We start from the raw sequence: 21,678 nt of genomic DNA on the forward strand, positions 1-21,678 counted from the left end.
GGCTTTAGAACTCAATGAGGCGTGTCGTTTGCCATTTCAAACGTCTTAATCGGTCAATTCGAATGTGAGATGTCGTTGGAGAAACATGGTAAAAAACCTTTTTTTCGAAAACAACGGCTTACAAAACTATTTTCGAGTTCAATTAGCTCGAAAACAGCGGAAAGTTTTGGAGCTGGCCCGCAGGGTCAACCGATAGACAGTTTTTTTTTTTTCGACTTTAGTGGAAAATTAAAAATCCTTAATCGGATTCGAGACAGCGTAACTTTTTAACAAGATATTAACTCGTAAACATAATTTTTCAAGAAATATTCGTATGGTCATTGGTATTGTGAATCATTCAATCATACTAACCATTTGATTAATTTTGACGTCTTAAAACAATTTAGCTATCCCGGAGTCAAGCTTTAAGTCCACGTGAATTAGTACTCAGGCTACGTACAATAGAACTCGTCAGTACTTAACCAGAACTTAAATAACATGAAAGTGATGTCCTATCTGGAATACCCCTGTTTTTTAACATCAATACATACAGACTCAAACATTGGAAGAAAAATTCCTTATACTCATAATCATCTACCATTGCTGGTAACTTTTCAAAAAGCAACTTCGAGGGAGATTATACCAAAGTTTTCACCAACAACATAAAAATCACATACTTCACAGCAACCAAGCTGCGGGTGATGGCCGGTATTTATATAAAAATATAAACAAGTTGTATTTTTGGAACCCGCTCTGTTGATTATGATAAGTTATGACGACTTTCGATGAAAAATCCGTTATAAGGACAAACAACATATTAACATTTCTACATCTACCTAAAGAAAGTAAATGTACTGACGATTTGATAGGAATTGAAGAGTTAGGAAGCCACTTGAAAGTCGAAATCAAGTTCGTGGAATTAAAAAAAAACTTTTATTAATTTTAAGTTCGATTAGCGACCTATAAGTTTTTTTAAGAATCTAAAGCGACCATACCAGAACCTCAGAGTTTTCGAAAGATCTTAGAAGAAAAAATGAAGAATGAAAAATATTATTACAGATTATTAATTATCAGTAGTACCTGGAAAGAGTTAAAAACATTATCGAACAAATGTTAGAATTTATAAAAGTATTGGGATAATATATTTTACAACATTCGGGTTCCATCTAGATCCTCATTTTTCAAAAAGCAATAGCTTATTAGATCCTTAATAGTACTTGAGCACTTGAAAGTACTTAATAAGTTTCTAGTCAGCGCCTAATCGGATTGGAGTAGAGCTTAAATTTTGACTCGAGAGGTGATCGCAAACTCGATTTTATTTAATTATCCTTAGATGAATTACAAGCGATGAAAAATATATACAAAACAAAAAATGCCGTTCATTTCATCCTAGTAACCAATCTTAATTTTAATTTTGTTTAACATGACTGAAAATTTCGACTGCAATAATATTCATATTTCGTAAATAACAATGTCAAAATAGTAGTTTATCTATCGAGTGCGATCGTGTTTAAGACGCGAGTGTGAAGATTGGTGCCCGAGGCGAAGGCGAGGGTACCAACACACGAGCGTCTTAGACCCGATTGTACTAGATAAATACATTAGTTTTTGTGACAGATATTTGAAATTTACTACATCTAGTGCCTATAAATGCAGGTTATAAATCCGCGTTTATTTATTTGGTAAGATTGTTTTGAGTATTAGTTGAAAATTAGAGAGAAGTCGGTAAGTGGACGAATTAAAATGATGATAAATTTTGTCACAAAATGGCTCGTTAAGTTACTTCGATATTTTTTGGTCGTTTGCTACCGCACATGTAACCAAAAAATATTTTTTGATCCAACGATGACGTCACTTTTAGAACAATTAGATATCTTTTTTACCAGCTGTATCTTATCTAATATTTTTAGCTGCCAGCTATAGGCGCTAAATGTCGTAGATTTCAAGTATCTGTCACAAAAAGATTTTTTTCCGATTTTTGAATTTAGAGATCTTGTTGAAAATTAAATTTTCTACAAAAAAAGTATTTTTTGTAATATGCTTAAAAATGATACAAAAAAAGTTATGGGAGTTGAAACTTAGAGGGAAAAGGTCGAATTTTTAGAATGAAAAAATTTTTATTTTTTTTTCGTTAACAAGCAGGATTTTTTTTTTTATTATTATGCAATGAAAGTTCTTATAGAGAATTAAATTATCTATGAAAATGGTCCTTAGAGACGTTTTAATAGAACTCATAGAAAGAAAATTATAGAGCTGAGCTTTAAAGTTGAGAAAAATTAAATTATTTAGAAAAATTTTGTAGTCTAGTATAATTTCGAAAGATTATAAACCTAAAATATAGAAATACAAGAAACCTCGATTTTCGGTTCCAATTATTATAGAATTTTGTAGAATTCAAGATAAAACGAAAAAAAAATTCCTTTATCCATTTTAAAAATTTTGTAGGAAATTTAATGCTCTATAGAAAAGATCTCTTCCGATTTTTTCATGAATCGATCTGCTCAAAAGTTATTTGAGCTTGAACTCAAATTTATAGTACATTTTGAGATCTTCTTACGTTCCCAGAAAAACTATTAGACTTATCACAAAATGTCATGAGACCTTTTTTGTAGACAATTTTAATTTTTACAAATTATCTCAAATAATGGTTTTAAAAATTCTGCATTGTTTTATAGTTATTACCATGTTAATGTAAAGCTCTTAAAAAATATAGTGTTCGGATCGATTTTAAGATCTTGATATTAAAATAGTAATAACTAGAAAAAAATGCAGAATTTTAAAAAAACTTTATCGGAGAGTATTCCCGTAATATTTTTTAGGTATGAGTATTATTACAGTATATCCACGGTATAAATGCGGTATGTTTGTGAAATTTTATTACCGTTTTAATACCGTAAATATATTGTGTTTATATCAAATTTATATAAGGTCTATACTGCATTTATACTGTGGTTATATCATATCCCCGATCGAAGAAAACGATTCACTCAGTGATGAATGCATATCTATAAAGTAGTAAAATTGAATCGTTTTAAATTGTTTTGAATCAGTTCTAATTATTTTTAATTGTTTTTTTGAAGCAAGAATTTTCGCCCTTACTATACCGTATTTGTACGATGATTATACTCCATTTATATGGTTATTATGCTGTATTTAAACGTTGGTTACACTGTACTTATACGGTTGCTATACCTCATTTACACCGTATTTATACGTGGTTTATACTGTATAAATATGGCGGTTATGCTGCATTTATATGGTGATTATGCCGTCTCTGACTTTTACAAGCTTAAAAATATTTTTCATATCTTTCAGTTTTATTAAAAAGCGATCTTCAAATTCTATAACAGATACAATGTGTCTTACTACTAGTTGATTTTTTAAATGACTCATCTTTTCACTATGTTCTGCTTTCAATTGTTGAATAAAAAAATACAGTTCATTTTCACACTCAAATAGTACTGTGCATACTTGCATACAGCGTTGTCAGATTGTTTTTTTCTAATTCACCGATATGTATATTTTTTCATTTATCTTTGAACTTTGCGTTGCTATATCTCAATCATGAGATGGTGAATACTTTTTTTTTATTTTTTAAAAAATTCAGGACAAACTCATTAATTTTTTGTTAGTTTTTCAAAAGTTTCTGACTGTTAGTTTTTTCATTAGAATCACGAACGTGGCTTGAAACGCATACTCCTCGTTGCTCGCAATGTTAATGATCCGAACTTTGATTATAAATATCTCGAATTAGAGATGGTCAATCGACTTCAAATTTTAATGGTAATTGTATCTTAATACCCTTAACAAGTATAAAAAATTTTGGAACTTTCTAACACTATGTCCATCACTTAACAACTACCTTAAATCAATAGAATTGACGTGTGAAATCCGTATAAATGCCGTATTATTATATTATGAATGTCAAATTATTACGGTAGAAATACGATACTATTACAGTATAAATGCTGTACTATTACGGTAAAAATTTTGTATTAATATCATAGAAATGAAGTATTAATATTATAGAAATGTCGTATTTATACACTAGAAGTACCGTATTACTACGGTAGAAATAACATATTAATACGGTAGAAATACCGTATAAGCTCCATATAATCGCAGTATTAGCTCTATAAGAATACCGTAATTAAATTTCACAAATATACCGTGTACATACGGTAAAACTACTTGCTATCGACTACGTTTATGCTCTTTGAATACAGTGTTTAAACCGTATCATGAAAACCGCAAGGGGCTACAAAAAAAAGTCCTATGACATTCTGTGATAAATCTAATAGTTTTGCTGGGAAAGTAAGAAGATCAAGATGAAATTCATTATAAATTTGACTTCAAGCTTAAATAACTCTTGAACTTATGGATTTATCAAAATATTATAAAAGTCCTTTTTTGTAGAGCGTTAAATTTCCTACAAAATTATATCCTGGGCTTATTTGTACAATACGTCATTACGGAGATATAAAATTCCAAACTTAAAATTTTTTCTTCCTATAGCAATCAAGGAGTATTGAATATTAATGTTAATGGCTCGAATTTTAACTGACGTCTTCTTTTATCCTACTGAAACTTTTGAGTGTGTGTCCTTGATAAAAAAAAAAAAATAGTCAATTTTTTTGAATCGATCTAATATATATATGTGTAATATAAATTTAAATGTTCAGAAAGTTCGATTGATGGTATTTTCATCATGATACGAACATTTTAAGAAGCTTTGAGTCTTTCTTAACGACAACGACTGTTGCGGGACGATCTAGTAGTCTACTTTACCCATAACATCAGCAATTTTTCACTCTATATACATTGTAAGCTTTATTAGCTTTCTATCCACATGATCTTCTCGATCCTTTCCTTCTTCTTCTCATTTTTCTTTTATTCCTTCTTCTACTGTACCTGAACTATTTCTGATCTTTCCAATCATACATTCGTTCTAATTCCACACAATATCACTAGCCGATGTATAGATTACCTTATGTTGGGATATTTTATTTTATTTTTTCTTATTATGAGCCAGATGATATTATTCTGAAAGGATTATTCTGGAATTAATCTTTAATTGATTAATTTAAATCGTCATCAATATTATCGCACCAGAAGAAACTGCTTAAAGCGTAATGGATGAATATTTAATGTATAAAAATTTATTCGTTCAAAAATTTGGTTGCAATAAATCATTAAATCTATATAATCGGTCACTTATACTATTAATACTTCGTAGCTGCAGTTTATACAAATATAATAAGAAGTTACAACAATAACAGTTGATAGAAGTTTGTTAGAAATTTGATGTACGTTTAGAAATCTGACTTCTTACTACTGGGAATCAGTTTTTAACTTCAAGTTCTCTACTTTGCTGTCAGAAGTATCATGTATTCGTTGGTTGTAGTCCTTGTTCACGTTGATGTTCAACGTCATAGCATATCACCAATCTCCCATCGTTCGTAGCAACCAATAAATCTATAATTAAATAATAAATAAGGAGCGATCTCTGGCATTCGAGAGATGGCAAAGTCTCTCCATATCTGGCGCTTAATCTCTTTTTGTCTCCATCATCTCATCGGGTCTCCTTATCCTCGCATGACGTGTTCCACGGATTGCCGTTCTCCATCCACAGGTCGCTGTTTCTTTTGTGTCTATCTTTGTGCTTGTTTGTGTATATCAATGTGCGGACAATGTTGAGAACGACGGGAATACACATATCAACCAACAATAGAAAGAAAAGTAAAAGTATCATCCAATACTAAATCACTGATTATGGCCCGCAACAAGTCGATCATCATCCTTGAAAAGAAGATCCACTTTTTCGTTTAGCTTCTCTTGTTTTTATTCTCTTTTATTTTATATAGAAATATATATATATTTACTATCATTCTTATTATTATCCACTCATTTTACTCATCCATTCACCATAACTAAAAAGCCAAAGATATCTCCTAGTTATGCTAATGGATCACAGTTCATCAAAAGCAGGATCAGGAAATGGAATAATACTCGTGCACTGCAGCAGCAGAGTATCTTATAGTTATTCAGTCATCGTGAATACTCTTTTTAGTCTTATTTCTACTATGTTAAACATTATCCCTAAATTTCGTTTTTCTCTCTCCTTCGTTTACTTTTTATCATTGAACCTGGGTAGACTTTTTCGTAGTTATTCTGTGTGGTCCTTGCAGTCATCGAATGCATTTAATAAACGAAGATATTATTGAGCAGCTTCTATAAGAGTATTCATAACGTATTCTACACAAGAACATAGTGTACATCAATAAAAACGAGAATGTTAATAGCGAATAAAGACGGTTTCGTAGGGAATAAGAACATAGTTGTTGTAGTTATCTGCTGTCCAGTGAATAACTTTCAGTAAGCTACGATAGTTTCTCGAAGTAATTTGTGAGATAGTTTTAGTCGAGCCGTTGTAATCCACGGTGTAGGATGTATATATACTAACGCTGATAACTTAGACCCCGAATCTTATATTGGAATTACATGGCTTATCGTATATAGTACACCAAGGTAACCAATATCATGTACAGACGACCAAATTCCGCGGGCTCTGTAGACATGTATTTATCTGAATTGCTCTTGCGAGTATGAGAGATTACTTAACCACTGGATTGAGGTCTTATTACCAGATTATCTAAATTCATATAAATATAAAGATATATTAGGGTGTTTCATTTTTGGGCAACATTTTGTTTTATCTGTCCTAGTTAAAGATCTCATAATTTAGAGAAAAAAAAAAGTATTCTCGTGGCTAATAAAAAATTTTCAGTTAATTAGAGGTTTAGCGCATTGAAGATTCGATTTCCTATTCAAATAATATGAAGAAATTACGTTTGTGGTTTCAACTCGATTTTGCGGTATTTATAAATTGTTTTTGAAAAAATTAGTATAAAGCTTTTATAGGGTATAAAATGAGTTATAAAAAAATGTATAGGAATCAAGTTTGTATAAACAATATTTCTCAAGTTACAGAGCTCTAAAGGTTGACTTCGATAAAAGTGAATGAAAAATCACATATTATTTTGAATTTATTGACTTTACATGAAAATTGTTAATTCAAATTTTGTAGATATACATGGAATTTATAATTTAATATAGACATTATTATAACTCTTGATCTACACTGAAAGAAAAAAATGTATATTTACAAGAAAAAAAGCTTCATTTAAGTATTTTGGATACATAATTAGAGCCAAGCAATTATTTTTTGTTAATAAATAAAATGATTACTTCATGATAGTTTTTTTATTTACTTGCTTAATACTAGGAAAAAATTTGATTTTGGCAAAAAAGTAATATTATACATGCTTCACTCTTATCTAATGTTGTTCTGATTAGTTATGTGCTCTATGAAACATTGTTTTTGTAAACAAATAATTATACCCTACCTAAGATTCGAACCTAGACCGATCACGTGAGACTAATGGCCTGCACGTCAGCATGCTCAGTCACGCTGGCTTATTCAAAATCATGTTTTCAATAAACTCTTTTAAGTTATTCATCGATGTTTGTCATCTTAAACAATAATTTACACAACTAATTATTAAAATTAGAATATGTAATAGTTTATAGGAATAGCTCTTGAAAGAATTGATATACTATATATTTTTATCAGTATCAAGGAGAAATTTCACTTCGTTATAAAAATAAATTTTTATTTTAATGCAGGAATTTTTTTTTATTTTTTAATTATATCTGTCTTCAATTTATTTTTTTTTTATTTAACCAAATAATCGCTTTATTGAAGTTTTTAATTGTACTAAATTTGAGAACGTATCATCTAAACTGGAGAAATATTTGCTGACCTTAAGTAAATCTTGGTTCCAGAAATTTACTAATGAAGTGAAGCAATAGTTTTCTAAAAGAATAACTATCAATTTCATTTTAGAAAACAATTACTAATTTTGAATGTTTTAAAAACAAGAAGAATAATTACTTGAATTTAATTTTTTTTTCTCAGTAAGGACACCCATGCAGGAACTGCCAGAGTTGAACGACGGGGCCCTACTTGGCCCAGCACTGGGGAACCTAGCTTTGGCACACCTATATTTACCCATGCTTGGTTCAAGATTTGGTACGCAGTCCTGACCATCCCAATTATTACCAGAGTCTAGACCAGGACTAGGTAACCTAGCCTTGGCCGTTACAATGATTACCCGAGCTTGGACCAAAACTAGGTAACCTAGCCTTGGCCATTCAACGGTGACCCAGGCTTGGGTCTTAAATTAAATTTATTTGTTTTGTCGATGTATGGGCCAGGTCTGGCAACGAAGCATGGGCTAGGCCTGGCCACGGACCATGGGCCAGATCTGGTAATGAAGCCTGGACCAGAACTGGCAACGAAGCATGGGCCAGGTCTAGCAAACAGGACTGGCCTTGTGATATCATTCCAGGCTTCTACCAAGGCTGGGCTAAGGCTAGTTTACAAGTTTGGCCCGAGGTTTTACATACTTGGGCTAAGCCTGAGCTCGGTAACCAGAGCAAACCTTATCCTTTGCAAAAAAAGCTTTCCTCATTATTTACTTATTATTTTAAAAAAAATCTTATAAATACTGAAAAACTAGTTGTCACCGAGAATAAATTTTTCATGCTATTTAAATAGGAAATCGAATTTTCCAGTGTATTCAGCCGCTAATTGAATTCAAAATTTTTTTCGAGTGGAAACGTTTTTTCTTTCTATAAAATTTAAATCAGTTAGAAATTGATCAATCTTAAATTAATTACATTGTAATTATAAACTATCAATGTTACATGATATAAATTTCGATGAATTTATTATAAATATAATTTTAATTAAAATAATAAAATCAGCTAATTAAATAAAAACAACTACTTTTTTCATTTCAACAACGTAATACAGTAAAGGTAACAAAAACAAAGATAAGAATTAGTGACTACAAGTATGTGAATGTTAACAGTGAATCGTAAGTGCTTGATTTCCTTTTCATTTTTAGCTATCGTTGCTATTGGGCCATGATCTAGTCACTATTGTAAATTTTTTATTTTGTATTGGTGTATTTTACGCGGGAGCTTTTCTAATTCTGTATTATTTCATTGTAACATTTAATTAAATATGGCTTTCTTGTAGTTCAAGAGTGAAAGTACAATCAAATGACAACTGTGACCTATAATTCTCAAAACTATCGAACATCCAACAATTCTTCAATATGGTTTTTTAACAAATTTTATAGCGAAAAAAAACCCTATTAATTAAATAAATAAATTTAGAAAATTTTTGTCTCGAGTTTTTTCTTGTGAAAATACAGCCTCTCAAAAATCGCTTAAAAAATTTTTTCGTTCTTTCAATTTTTGGTAGGATTGTTCACAGTTATATGTATATGAATATTAGGGTGCTTCGTTTCCAGCGAAAGTATTTTTTTCGTTGCTCATCAAGCAAAATATTATTTTTTATGCTAAAACAAAAATTCCTGCCAAGTTTGAGTTCTTAATTCCAATCCTAAGTACTTTCCATTTGATTTCCAAGTATTCCCATTTAAAATACACGTAAATTAAATTACTTTTTTTTAACTTTCTGATACTCAGCTGCGTTCAATAATATTGACGCGGTTTTGGTCGCAAATTGTTGGGTAGTTGGTGTTCTTCAAGAGTGCCCATAGTAATTTAGCTGTAATTCCAGCTGTTTCACTTGTGTCCGCTAAGGAAGTCATTTCTCCTGTGAAATTGACTTTTGTTGGCTTGCAGAACGTAAACCGATGAAAGAACATTGAAAATGTTTGTTGAAATTTTGTTGGAAATTTTATTCCTTTTAAAAAAAGTCCTATGAATCAAGTCGCTAAAGTCCATAGTTTCCGAGTTATAGGAGTCTTAATAATTTAAAAAATAAAATATTAAAAAAAAACAATGACAATTAATATTTTATTTTTTAAACTATTAAAACTCCTATAACTCGGAAACTATGGACTATAGCGAATTGACTCATAAGACTTTTTTTGAAGGAAATAAAATTTCCTATAAAATTCCCGTTTACATTTTTGGTGTGCATTCATTGGTTTACGTTTTGCAAGCCAACAAAGGTCAATTTCATAGGAAAAATGACTTCCTCAGCGGACACAAGTGAAACAGCTGGAACTACAGCTAAGTTACTATGGGCACTTTTGAAGAACACCAACTACCCAACAGTTTGCGACCAAAACCACGTCAATATCTTTAAACACAGCTGAGTATTAGAAAGTTAAAAAAAAAAGTTATTTAATTTACGTGTATTTTGAATGGGAAATCTTTGAAATCAAATGGAAAGTACTTAGGATTGGAATTAAGAACTCAAACTTGGCAAGAATTTTTGTTTTAGCATAAAAAACAATATTTTGCTCGATGAGCAACGAAAAAAATACTTTCGCCGGAAACGAAGCACCCTAATGTATATGTATTTATATTCTGTAAAAAATTTTGAATATTTGTAATCAGTGTATTTATTACTGTAAATGACAATTCATTGTTGAATCTTCAAAACTTACAGTACATAATAACATCCTAAATATTTTTTCAATTTTATATATCAAGAGTGCGTTTAAAAACAATTTTAAATATAAAAACTTCTAATTCAATTAATTTTTCGTGAAGTTACAGGCTTTTAAAAACAAAATATTGTAATTTTCCAAAAATTAATATTTTGTGAAAAGGTTGTTAAAAAGAAAAATTTAAAAAAAAAACCGTGGAGTATAGTTTTGTCTACTTCTAAACAATATAAAGTTTGAAAAGAATGAGAGATTTAAATTCAGACGGTACTTAATTTGGCGAAGATTGCCCCATGTATATACGTAAGTGTTGTTACCACTTACAAAACTAGATAGGTGATTGATTAGATTCGACAATCGTCGGTTACGGTCGTTACTTATTTGAACTTTCACTTTTCAAGTACGACAACAAGTTAGAGAATTAAGCTCTACCTACACGTTCGAGTACACGGGATTTCGTGTCTTGCTAATTCAATCTTTTGGCAGGATGCAGAGTGTATGGTGGGAAGAACTGTATCGACTGCAGCGTACGTTGTGGATAAAGTAAGCGACAAATTATTCTCACTTTGTCAATAAATTAATGAGAATCAATTAAAGAATAGCATATTACACAACTAGGGAAGTAAAGTAAGAAATGCTTCAAATCGTATGTAACTTTTGGCCGAGGTGAAGCCCAGGTCAACAAACATGTGATCTGAGGCTTTCTTATTTACTTCCCGAGATGTGCATACTATTTTCTTCCTCGACGGAGGCAGAAAGCGGCTACTTCGTTTTGCACAGCAGGACGGAAGTTGACGCTTTCCACCCGGAGGTGAGAAAATGTTATACAGCCATTAAAAGATGATGAATCACTACTACTTCTCAGTAGATTCAGATAAACGTTCTAAAAGTTTTTAAGACTTTGATTATTTTAGTGCGACTACTACCTTTATTGTTAAATAAAGTTTTTCGTCAATACCGAATTAATACTAAGCTATTAATTTACTTAATAAAACCTTCCAAATATATACAAATATACTTTTGATATCTGCTGATTGGTGCTGGACCAGAACTTTATGGCCAACGGGTTAAAAATATCTAGATAATTAAAAGTTTGTTTTCATTATTAATAACCCTCGAATTGAGAGTAAGCTTGCGACGACGAACAAAATCTAAATGAAAGAAAGAATAAACATCAGTTTCATTTCTTACTCCTTGAGGGTAAAAACTCTGAAAAGAGTATTTCACCCTATGAGATATAAATATTAAGAAACAAACAAAATAGCATTATATTGCATTCAAACTCCATGTATATTCAACTCAAATTTTATCCATGAACTGGTAAAAATATTCAATATTTTTTTCAGTGAGAGTTTCTATTTATTGATTTCGATCGTTATCTTTCAAGGATTATTGTCAAGACCAAGAAGCTTAAATTGAGTTTCATTATTTTATATATTGGCCCTTAGGAAATTCTGATAATAATGATTGTTAAAAAAGTACAAGCTCAATTTTCAAATGCTTTCAAAACTCAGAATTTCATTGACGGACCGATTTGTATCATTTTAATGAAAGGATCATTTTATTAAAACTATAACTTATAACTCGAATTAGATGCGAATTCCGATATCAATAAATGTAGTTTCTAAAAGATTTAATTAAAAAAATTGCGAATATGAATATTTTATGGAATAGCTAAATGAGTTATTCATTTAAACGCAACAAAAAAATTACTAAATAAAAAATTTTTTTCATGTAGTCAATAATGTATATAAATATTAACATTATGCAGGCAAAAAATATTGTTAAAAAGTGTTTAGATGCACACATCAGTGATTAAAGACCGGTTAGATCAGTAATGAAATCGAAAAATCTCTCTAGGTGTCGTCGTCACCGGCGCACGTGGGACTTTTTTTATATAAAGATAAATAAAGAAGAGTCTATAGCTTATAGCAATGATTGCAGTAGCAGTAGCATCACCGCATCACGCAGTCAAGCATCCATTGACATAAAATATGTCTCTGTTTCGGCGATGTTCTGTGATCAGCATCGCTTGATGGGCACTCATCTCATCGCATCACTCTGTAACTTTTTAGCGGCCCTGCGAGACCCACGTGTCCACGAAGAATGCCAATGGAAGCGTCATCGTCGCTTCTTCAACCATACCCCATTATATATACTCTTTCGCGTGTGCCGCGAATTCTATCTATCACTGTCTCTGTCTTTTTTTTTTTATTTTTATACTCGGGTGATGGTATGGTGTGTGGTATCCGACGTATAGATCGATAGCAGTCACGCCAGATGTTTTGCTCAAAGTGTCAGCATTTTTGTCAACCAAAATGACCGAACCGACACTTCTTTCTACCTCAGTTAAATTATTGATTCTCACTTCAGAGCAATCGTACGAATGACCAAAATTAAGTAAAAACTTTTCAATAAACAAAAAAAAGAATATATATATATATATATATATATATATATATATATATATATGATAAAGGGTTGGTAAAACGGAACCGATAACGAATTGATGGCTTTCCGTGAATTCAAATACGTTGGATCATATTTGTGAATTTCCATTTGAAGCAATTCGACCAAATTTCCAGTCGCCATCGAAAGAAGTTTTTTCCCGGTTATATGGAGATCAATTTATGGTAACAATTACAATATATCATGAAAATAGTTCTCATATCATATGATAAAAGGATTTTTTGATAAATCGACTATAGGAATGGTACCCATATAAATTATGTTAACCATTCCTATCTATATGGGTTTCATTCCTACACAGTATCAGAATAGTTCCCACACATTGTGAAAGTAATTTCTGTCATTATATAATCGCTTCTATACTACTATACTAATCGTTTCCATACTACTGTGGTAACCGATACCATATCCTATGGTCAACTTTACCGTATATTATAGGTGAGAGTTCAGTTTCCGAATTTGTGCCCAATTAGTTTTTCTTAATAATGCAGGGATTCGGACGTGCTTTTTTTCTGTGTTGGGGATCATATGTGGTTGCCTTATTTGGCGCGAACTTGGAATCCGTCATGCTTAATTCGGACCTAATAAAAAACGAACTGAAATATCTGGTCGGGGTAGTTTCTTTAAAATCGTTATTTTTCAAATTGTAAGACTGCATGAAATTAAGTTATAATTGCGAGAAGAAAAAAAGTGGAAATTATAAATAATTTTCCATATGTAATTAATAAACAAAAATTTGTATTTTCGAAACTTTTGGAAAAATTTAATACTCCGAAAGAGGTTGAGTACAACTGAACAGTTTGGCGTAAAATGACCCATATATATTGCGTATGTGTGTGAGTTTATTCAGTTTTATAGCTAGATCAGTTTCACTACTTACCATTGGCGTAGAGAAGTTGAAGTCTATATTGAATTCCGTTATTCGTTTTTTGTCCCTCCGACTCCTGAAAAATAAAACATTTAAGTATTCTTTGTGATGGAATTCGACCTAATTTTCTGATCATTAATCATAATAATTATAATACATGGGAATTGAATGAGCAAGAGTAAGGCGTAATGAGGCGTTTGAAGATGATATAATTAGTGATTAACATTTTTTATAAAGCTCCTTATCAAATTAACCTTATTTCAAATAAAACCCAGATCGGGATTTCCCGACAAAGAATTGATATGGATGTAACGCTAATGACCCATAAGGCCCTTACTAGGATTTTCTTGTCAAATTCTTATCCAGGTTCTCTTAATAGTAACTATTTTTAAGAAATACTAAATTGCGAAGAAAAAAAAGAGAATTTTAATGGTCCAGAAGTAACCTAATGTAATAGGAGCATTACTTGGAGGAAGTGAGCATGTTTCTTATCGATGAAAAAAACCCGGTGACTGCTGGGCTTGAACTCACAACCTTCCGGATCAAAGTCTTTGATGATTCCCACTGCGTTGACCTATCTATGTGATCGCGTAAGTGTTAATAGTATATTTAATATGATACCAAAGAACAATTGATGAAAATTAAAAAATCCGTAATGAAATAATTGACGTATTATTTATATAAACATATTATTTTTCTGTACTCTGTTTCATTTATAGCCGGTAAATGAAATATTAAAAAGTATTGGAAATTTTTATGGTCAAATTGGTTATTAAATTATAACCCCATGGTACTTTAGGCACGTCAAGAAAAAATTCCTTCTGGCACTGTAACAATAAAATTTGAAATAACTTTTAGCTTGATAAGCAAGCAAGAATGCTACCCTGCTCTGATCTTGATAAAGAAATCATCAGGATATCCCGTTGGTGAATAATTTTTTATTTAATAAAGCTATCCTAATGTGGTTCAGATAAGGATCTCATCAAGTTTACCTGATGACAAATAAGTTGTTTTTACAATAAAGCTATTCTGATATGGTTCTGAATCAACTCGTAAGGTTTGCCCTATTAAAGCAAACCATATGTTAACCTAAAAAGGTCTTTATAGTACTTTACGCAAATCAGGAAAAAATTTTAGTCGAGATAATGCTGTAAATATGTATCAAATTTATCGAAAATAATATAATTTATAGTTGTTTTAAATCCTCTACACTAATAGCTTTTTTTATGAACGATTTGAGCAGTCTAATTTCCTCTAAAACTTTCGTTAATATAACATATTGTAATTAATTAATTCACGGTCGCATAGTATATTTTTAATTAACAAGATTCATCAGTTCATTTTGTCTTATGCTAGTTAGGAATAATTAAGTTTATTGTTTTAATCTAATTTAATTAATAAATACATTAAGAAAATTATATGATACAAAATGTTCACTACCCTCATTTATATATATATATATACATACATATATATATATATATATATACATATATATATATATATATATATATATATATATATATATGTAACCAGTTGGAGTATAGTGTGTCTGTATTTTGTAATATAGTAATGTATCTCGTGATAATTATTAATTTCTTGATGCGTTCGTAAGAGTCGCGTCATTATGTTGTATCGTGGCGTGCGATGCATAATTATTATCTGTCGGTTGACGACGAGTGGTGCGTGCATAGTACCATATGCCATGTAGATGATTGTAGGTAATGCATTTTCAACTACTCACAAACCTTCGTGTGGCCAACACGTCAAACTTCTACTGCTAGTTACCATTCATGTCACTTATGACCAGCGTACAGTGACAAATTGAAAAAAAAACTGATACTAATTTTTTATCACCGAGCTATATTTTGGATATCATATAAAGAGATTAAAATCAACTGATACAAAATCAGTATTCGGGGTAAATATTTGACCATTGTCAATTATATACTCCGTCAAAAGCATCTTTTCCTTTTCTCCTTGAGAAGAGATAACTCAGACCTATGCAGCTAGCATTGTAAGTTTTGTAAGAAAGTATGTATTATAAAAGTTCTGAAAATATTTATATCCTCTATGACGAATTATATTGCAACGAAGAGCCGTTCAAAATTTAGGTGTTTAAGCATAATGAGATGTTCCTAACAGTAAATAGAAAATTAAAGGGAAGGTGACATATGTTTAAACAGCGAAATAAGTATAGAGCACTTTACCAGCGCGTAAATAAATCGACCTGTGTTCGACTCCTGTAGTTCGTGACTACTTACCGAAAACGTTTTCCTTAATTTATACTATTTTACTAATCTGACATTTCTACCAGTTAATTATTATTTTTAACACATTTCAATATTACTTTCATTTAATATTATAAATATTTGATCAAGCCAACTGCAACATGAACATTGCAGACTACCGTAAACTGCTGATATTTTTAAACAAAAGACACTAAATGAATGGTAAACAAAACGTATTTAGTTCTGAAATCTTGAATATTTTTTTATATATATTCTCCATACCTAAAAATACTACGAGTCTATGATTTAATCTAGTTTTGTCCTGGCAAATTTTCAGAACTAAACTTTTCTCCTCCTGCAACGTGATTATTTTTTAAGGCAGCAGATCAAAAATAGCTTAAAATTTTGATAAAATATCCAAAACATCTAGTTCAAATATTCATCAATTAGTCCAAATACCGTCTAGTCAAACTAAAATCATATCAAATTTTTCGGTCCAAGTAGATAGCTTGAGTCAAGAGAAATGTAATCATCCCAATTTTTTTCTTGATTTAAGACTATGAAAACTATTAACTCAAAAACTTTCTTTTTTGTTTAAAACTATGAATTCTTTTGCTCCGAAAAATCCATTTCTCAAATAAAAACAAAAAATTCCTTGACTAAAAAAATTAAGTTTGTTAACTAAGGAAAATAAGTCATCTCGCGCCAAAAAATAAACATTTCAAATAACAAAAAAAATGTTCCTTGGACCAATAAATGGGTTGAAGAAATCTGTTCGTAGAACAATATAGAACAAAAAAGCATTTTATGAGTGAAAAAGTCTAATTGTTTTATCTAGAACAAACTTTTTATTTTTCTATTTCGAGAATTATTATCCATGGAAACATTGATATTATCCCTGAATGAGAAAAATGATTTAATCCATGGTAAGTGTATGTTTATGTATTAGTCGATCCAAATTGTTTTAAATTATTTCAAAGTGTTTTGGATTTTTTCAAATAATTTTTCTTATTTAGAGATATATAAGCATATATAAATATTATATATAATTACATATGCATATTACAATAAAACCTGAATAAGTGGTACCCGGATAAGTGGGAACCCTCTATAACTGTGACTTTTTGTTTGGTCCCGGCTTCACAACGAAAAACCTTTTTAAGTGATACTGATGAACCTCTCTAACTAAGAATTTTTTTTTAACCTATTCATGGTTTACTCTCCTAGTTAAAGATTTTTATTTTCATATAAAGACAACATTCCTTTCGTATGAGTACATCAATGTGTATTATAGACACTTGTCACGTGTTTGCTCACAAATCGTCATTTCTTTCCAGTCGAAAAAGTCGAGAAAGTGACAAAACGTGACGCAGAAATAGCTTTGGAAACTTTACACAAATATTGTGAACATTCAGCTATCGGTGATAAAGAAATATTTAACAAATTACTCATTATAAAAAATTATTGACGGAAAGTTATTTGAAACGAACTAAAGTAACGGAGTTTTTAAGCTAATTTCAATGTCATTAAATACGGTATTATTATTTAGCTCTGTATATATTAATTATAAATATTTCTTTTTCATTTATTATCTTAACCTTGCCTGTCTGACTGTCCCTCTATAATTAAGAAACCTCGATAAGTGAGAAAAACATCTTGGTCCCTTCGAGTCTCTCTTATCCAGGTTCCACTGTATATATAAATGCCTTTATGTGATATAAAATATACAATATTACTATGGAATTATGAACTTGTCACTCTGTGACACGATAAGAGAGTTCTTGTGTCAAAATTCCTTCCAAGTTTGAAGTATAATGATTCTAAAATACATTTCTTACCGGGGACACTACGAAAGACTGGGCGCGATCTCGTGGCGAACACTAAACTACACCCACTGCTGCTTTCTAGCAAAGGTAACTTTTTCTTCCACCATGTATATCTTTTCTTTCTAGAAATTTATCTATTAGCTTAAATAATTTTTTTTTCTTGTTTCTAACATACGGATGTTCTTGCGTTAAAAAAATGTTACTTATTCCAAGAAATTCGTCTTTTTTTCTAACTGAGAAATGTAATATTGCTACAGCTACGTAACATATCTTGCTTCTAATAAATATCTTTGATATTAAAGAATAAAAATTGAAACAAGTAACTACTTTTTAATTTAGGTGTCACCTCATGCAAGAGCTGCCAGAGTTGAACGAAAGGGCCTTTTTTGGCCTAGCACTGGGGAACCTAGCTTTGGCATTTCTTTAACCAACAATATTTTTCTTGATTCAAATTAACCTTTTTTTCTGGGTATAAATATCCAATAATAAAGAGGGGATGAACATCTGATTCGCTAAATACAGCTCAAAAATATATACGATTCAAAAAACAATATGCTTAAAAATAAATACATGAAAACTTGCATGTACGCGCTTGCGCATGAATTATATATATTCTAGAACAATGTTAATTTACGTAGTTTGATGATGATGGGGCGATTCTTGTGTGTGTCATCTTCTATGAAGTTGGGTATTCGCTCTATATGTATATACATTGCGACTGTCTTAGTCTAAGTGGGGACTAATATATGTCCGCGGTGCATGACCCTTATTAATAGGGAGGCCACGCAATGCAACTGTCTAACCACGTGAATTATATTATACGTACATACATAGAGATAGGAATACATCAGAGAAAGAGAGTGAAAAATAAGAAGAGATAAACGAACATATGGTCCCTCATTTCTGCTAGTGATTGATGGATCGACGAATTGTATTTGAAATGTTATATTTTTGGTAGCTATTAATGAGTACAAAATTTTCAATTGCTATAATTATTCATTTCATTATAATATTAAATATATATTTTAATGAACAAATCACTACAGTGACTAGTAAATCCCTTGAACAAATTAGTAAAAGTTAAGATATTCATGGTAATGATAGTAGCTAGGTTATTTAAATTTATATTATTATTATATTTAAATGAACAATAGAAATTAAAAATTTAAGAACTATATATTTTCTAATAAATGACATGAAACGATGATTTTATTCACTTGAAATTATAAACTTCGTGTAACCCTGATTAAGAAAAATGATTTACTCCATGCTAAGTGTATATCTATATATTAGTCGATTCAATTGTGATGTGCGTATACGAATCAGTCAGGTTCCGCACAGTAATCAGTGTGGTGCTGCACCATAATCGAACATTGTTTTCCGGCACCGTACTGAGTCGTGTGCAGAACAGTAACCAGTCGGGTTCCAACCTTTCCGTGTATTTTTCAAAAACGAGTGTAGTAACCGTCCTCGGCTTTGTCTCGAACGTCAAGTTTACACTCGTTTTCGTAAATTCGTGCCACAAACTTTAGGCTTATATCGCAACATTGAGATTATCGGTGAATCGCCATTTTGCGACCGTATGACATGAATATTTATTATCAACCTTCTAAGTTTCACAATATTTTCGCCTTTTTCGTCAAGATTCTGTACTTCTTTTACCATACTTCGAGATTGAAACTAAATGCTGAAATTATACATATTCTAGTACAGTGATCACAACCACGATGAAAGGATCTATAATTTTATAGTTATTATCATTCGCATCATTATAAGCTAGGAATAATATGATTATAAATTTACCTGATCTTTTTCAACAAATCCAATGAAAGCGGTCCTTTCGATTTCGATTGGCTGACCACCTCGATCGTATAGAGCAATAACAAAATGAAAAAAATTACTTTTTCTCAAATTACTCGGTGGTTGCTTTTCGAAATGTGCTCTTCCGACACCAACCCTGAAATTATGATTTTTGCTTATTAAAATAAATCAAAATTATGAAAAACAAGAAAGTGTACATGATGACAAATTTTCAGAAAATATTACTAAAAAATTTGAGTTAAAATTATTAAGTTGATATTGTTATGTTCAAGCCCAAATTAACTTTTTATACCAAGCAACAAATATACGCTTTATATTTATATATGTAATATATAGACTTATAACTTGAACACAACTACTAATAGCGTGCTGAGTTATAATAGAAATAAAACGATTGATAAATTACAGGCATTAAAAATATAAAAAATACAAATTACATAGATATAATATTTAATTAGTTGAGAAATATCATTCTGTAAATCTATTATATTTCCAATAATTTGAGAGAAGAAGTACATATTTTTTGCATGGTGTCCCACACGCTAAATAAGATATAAGGATACAAATCAAAGCACACATTGTCCTAGACTTTTAGCTTCACATTGTTCTGAACTTAATGACACATATCCGCCCACAAATTCAGCCACACAATATCTAAAACGTTGACCCACACATACTCTTACACATTCAGACACACATTGTCCCATACATGGTACACGATCAGCCTCACATAGACCCACACATTTCCCCACACACTGACCCCTATATTCAGCTACGCACGATCCAACACACCTCATACATCCAGCCAAACATTCAGTCACGCATTGGCCTACACATAATCATATACATTGATAAGGGCATAATTCTACACATCCAGCCGCATTGAATGTGCGAGATTATCTGTGGAATATTGTGTGGCTAAATGTGTTGCTGAATGTGTAGAGCAACGTGTGGCATGTGTGGAACAATGTATGGTTGAATGTGTCGAATTATGTGTGGGTCAACTTTTTTGGATAATGTGTAGGCGGATGTGTAGAATTACATACGGGATAATGTGTGGATCAATGTGTTCCTTGATTTTTATCCTAATTTCTTGTATAGTCTGCGGGACAATATGCAAAAGTGTGAAGTTTTTTCCGCTCTTAAGTCATTAAAGTCATAACGGACTTACGGACTAATGTTTTCACCATACCTGCACTGAAAATTTAAATTCCTGCTTTTTTTATAGAGAGGAAAGTCATTTTTTCCTTTTATGAGAAAAAAATGCTTAAAATTAGTGTATGCGTCATCCTTTCCACAAACAGAGACAGCAATTTCAACTTTCAGGTACAGATCTGGTGAAGAATCGTATACACACGACAGATGATGGTAGGACGCCCCAATCTGCATGTTAGGCAATTGAACACGTGGTTCGGAATTTCCAATTTTCCTCCCTTGGTGTGTAATATATTATTTTTAACTAACCAAATATTTGCATTTATATAATTTTGCTCTTTGAATATCATTCTATTCTTTATATTATAACTCATCATAATACTAGTAACTATGTTCATTTGTTACATCTCTTTATTGCATACATAGATAACAAGTATATATTTATTACCTGACAGAAAGGGTGGTTTGAACACGCCATTGATTGCCGAATACTGCCGATCGCACTGATTGTCTACTTTTTTTTATATGTATTAGTATTTCTCATTTTATACAAAGTTTCTGGTCCGAGTAATTACTTAAATTTAGTAATTCTTATTGAATGAACATACAAAGAAATATAAGCTCCATTAGAAAATATGACAATTTATTTAGTAAATATAACTATTTAATATAGTCCTTCTTACTCTATTGAAATAGAATAAAATAAAAGTTTTATTTGATTTTTAACTTCTATTATTATTATTATTTATATTGGTAGCATTTGTATTATTATTGATGTCAATTTTCATATTTTCAGTCAAACTACTATCAGCACCGCTGCAAAAATTATTTAGCTT

The 21,678-nt window shown here is 30.9% G+C and overlaps 1 protein-coding gene across 3 annotated transcripts in view; it reads right to left on the reverse strand.

Moving 5' to 3' along the window:
* The window catches only part of LOC103580767 (transcription factor collier), a 158,258-nt gene that overhangs the window by 112,679 nt on the left and 23,901 nt on the right, over positions 1 to 21,678 (reverse strand). For all 3 annotated transcript variants that reach the window (XM_053741776.1, XM_053741775.1, XM_053741777.1), the window contains exons 2-3: positions 19,670 to 19,823; positions 13,822 to 13,885 (exon numbers count right to left, since the gene is read on the reverse strand). In XM_053741776.1, the coding sequence (XP_053597751.1) occupies positions 13,822 to 13,885; positions 19,670 to 19,823 (218 nt within the window). The remainder of the gene's footprint in view (positions 1 to 13,821; positions 13,886 to 19,669; positions 19,824 to 21,678) is intronic.

This window comes from Microplitis demolitor, chromosome 9 (assembly GCF_026212275.2).
Source record: "Microplitis demolitor isolate Queensland-Clemson2020A chromosome 9, iyMicDemo2.1a, whole genome shotgun sequence".
Classification (NCBI taxonomy): domain Eukaryota; kingdom Metazoa; phylum Arthropoda; class Insecta; order Hymenoptera; family Braconidae; genus Microplitis; species Microplitis demolitor.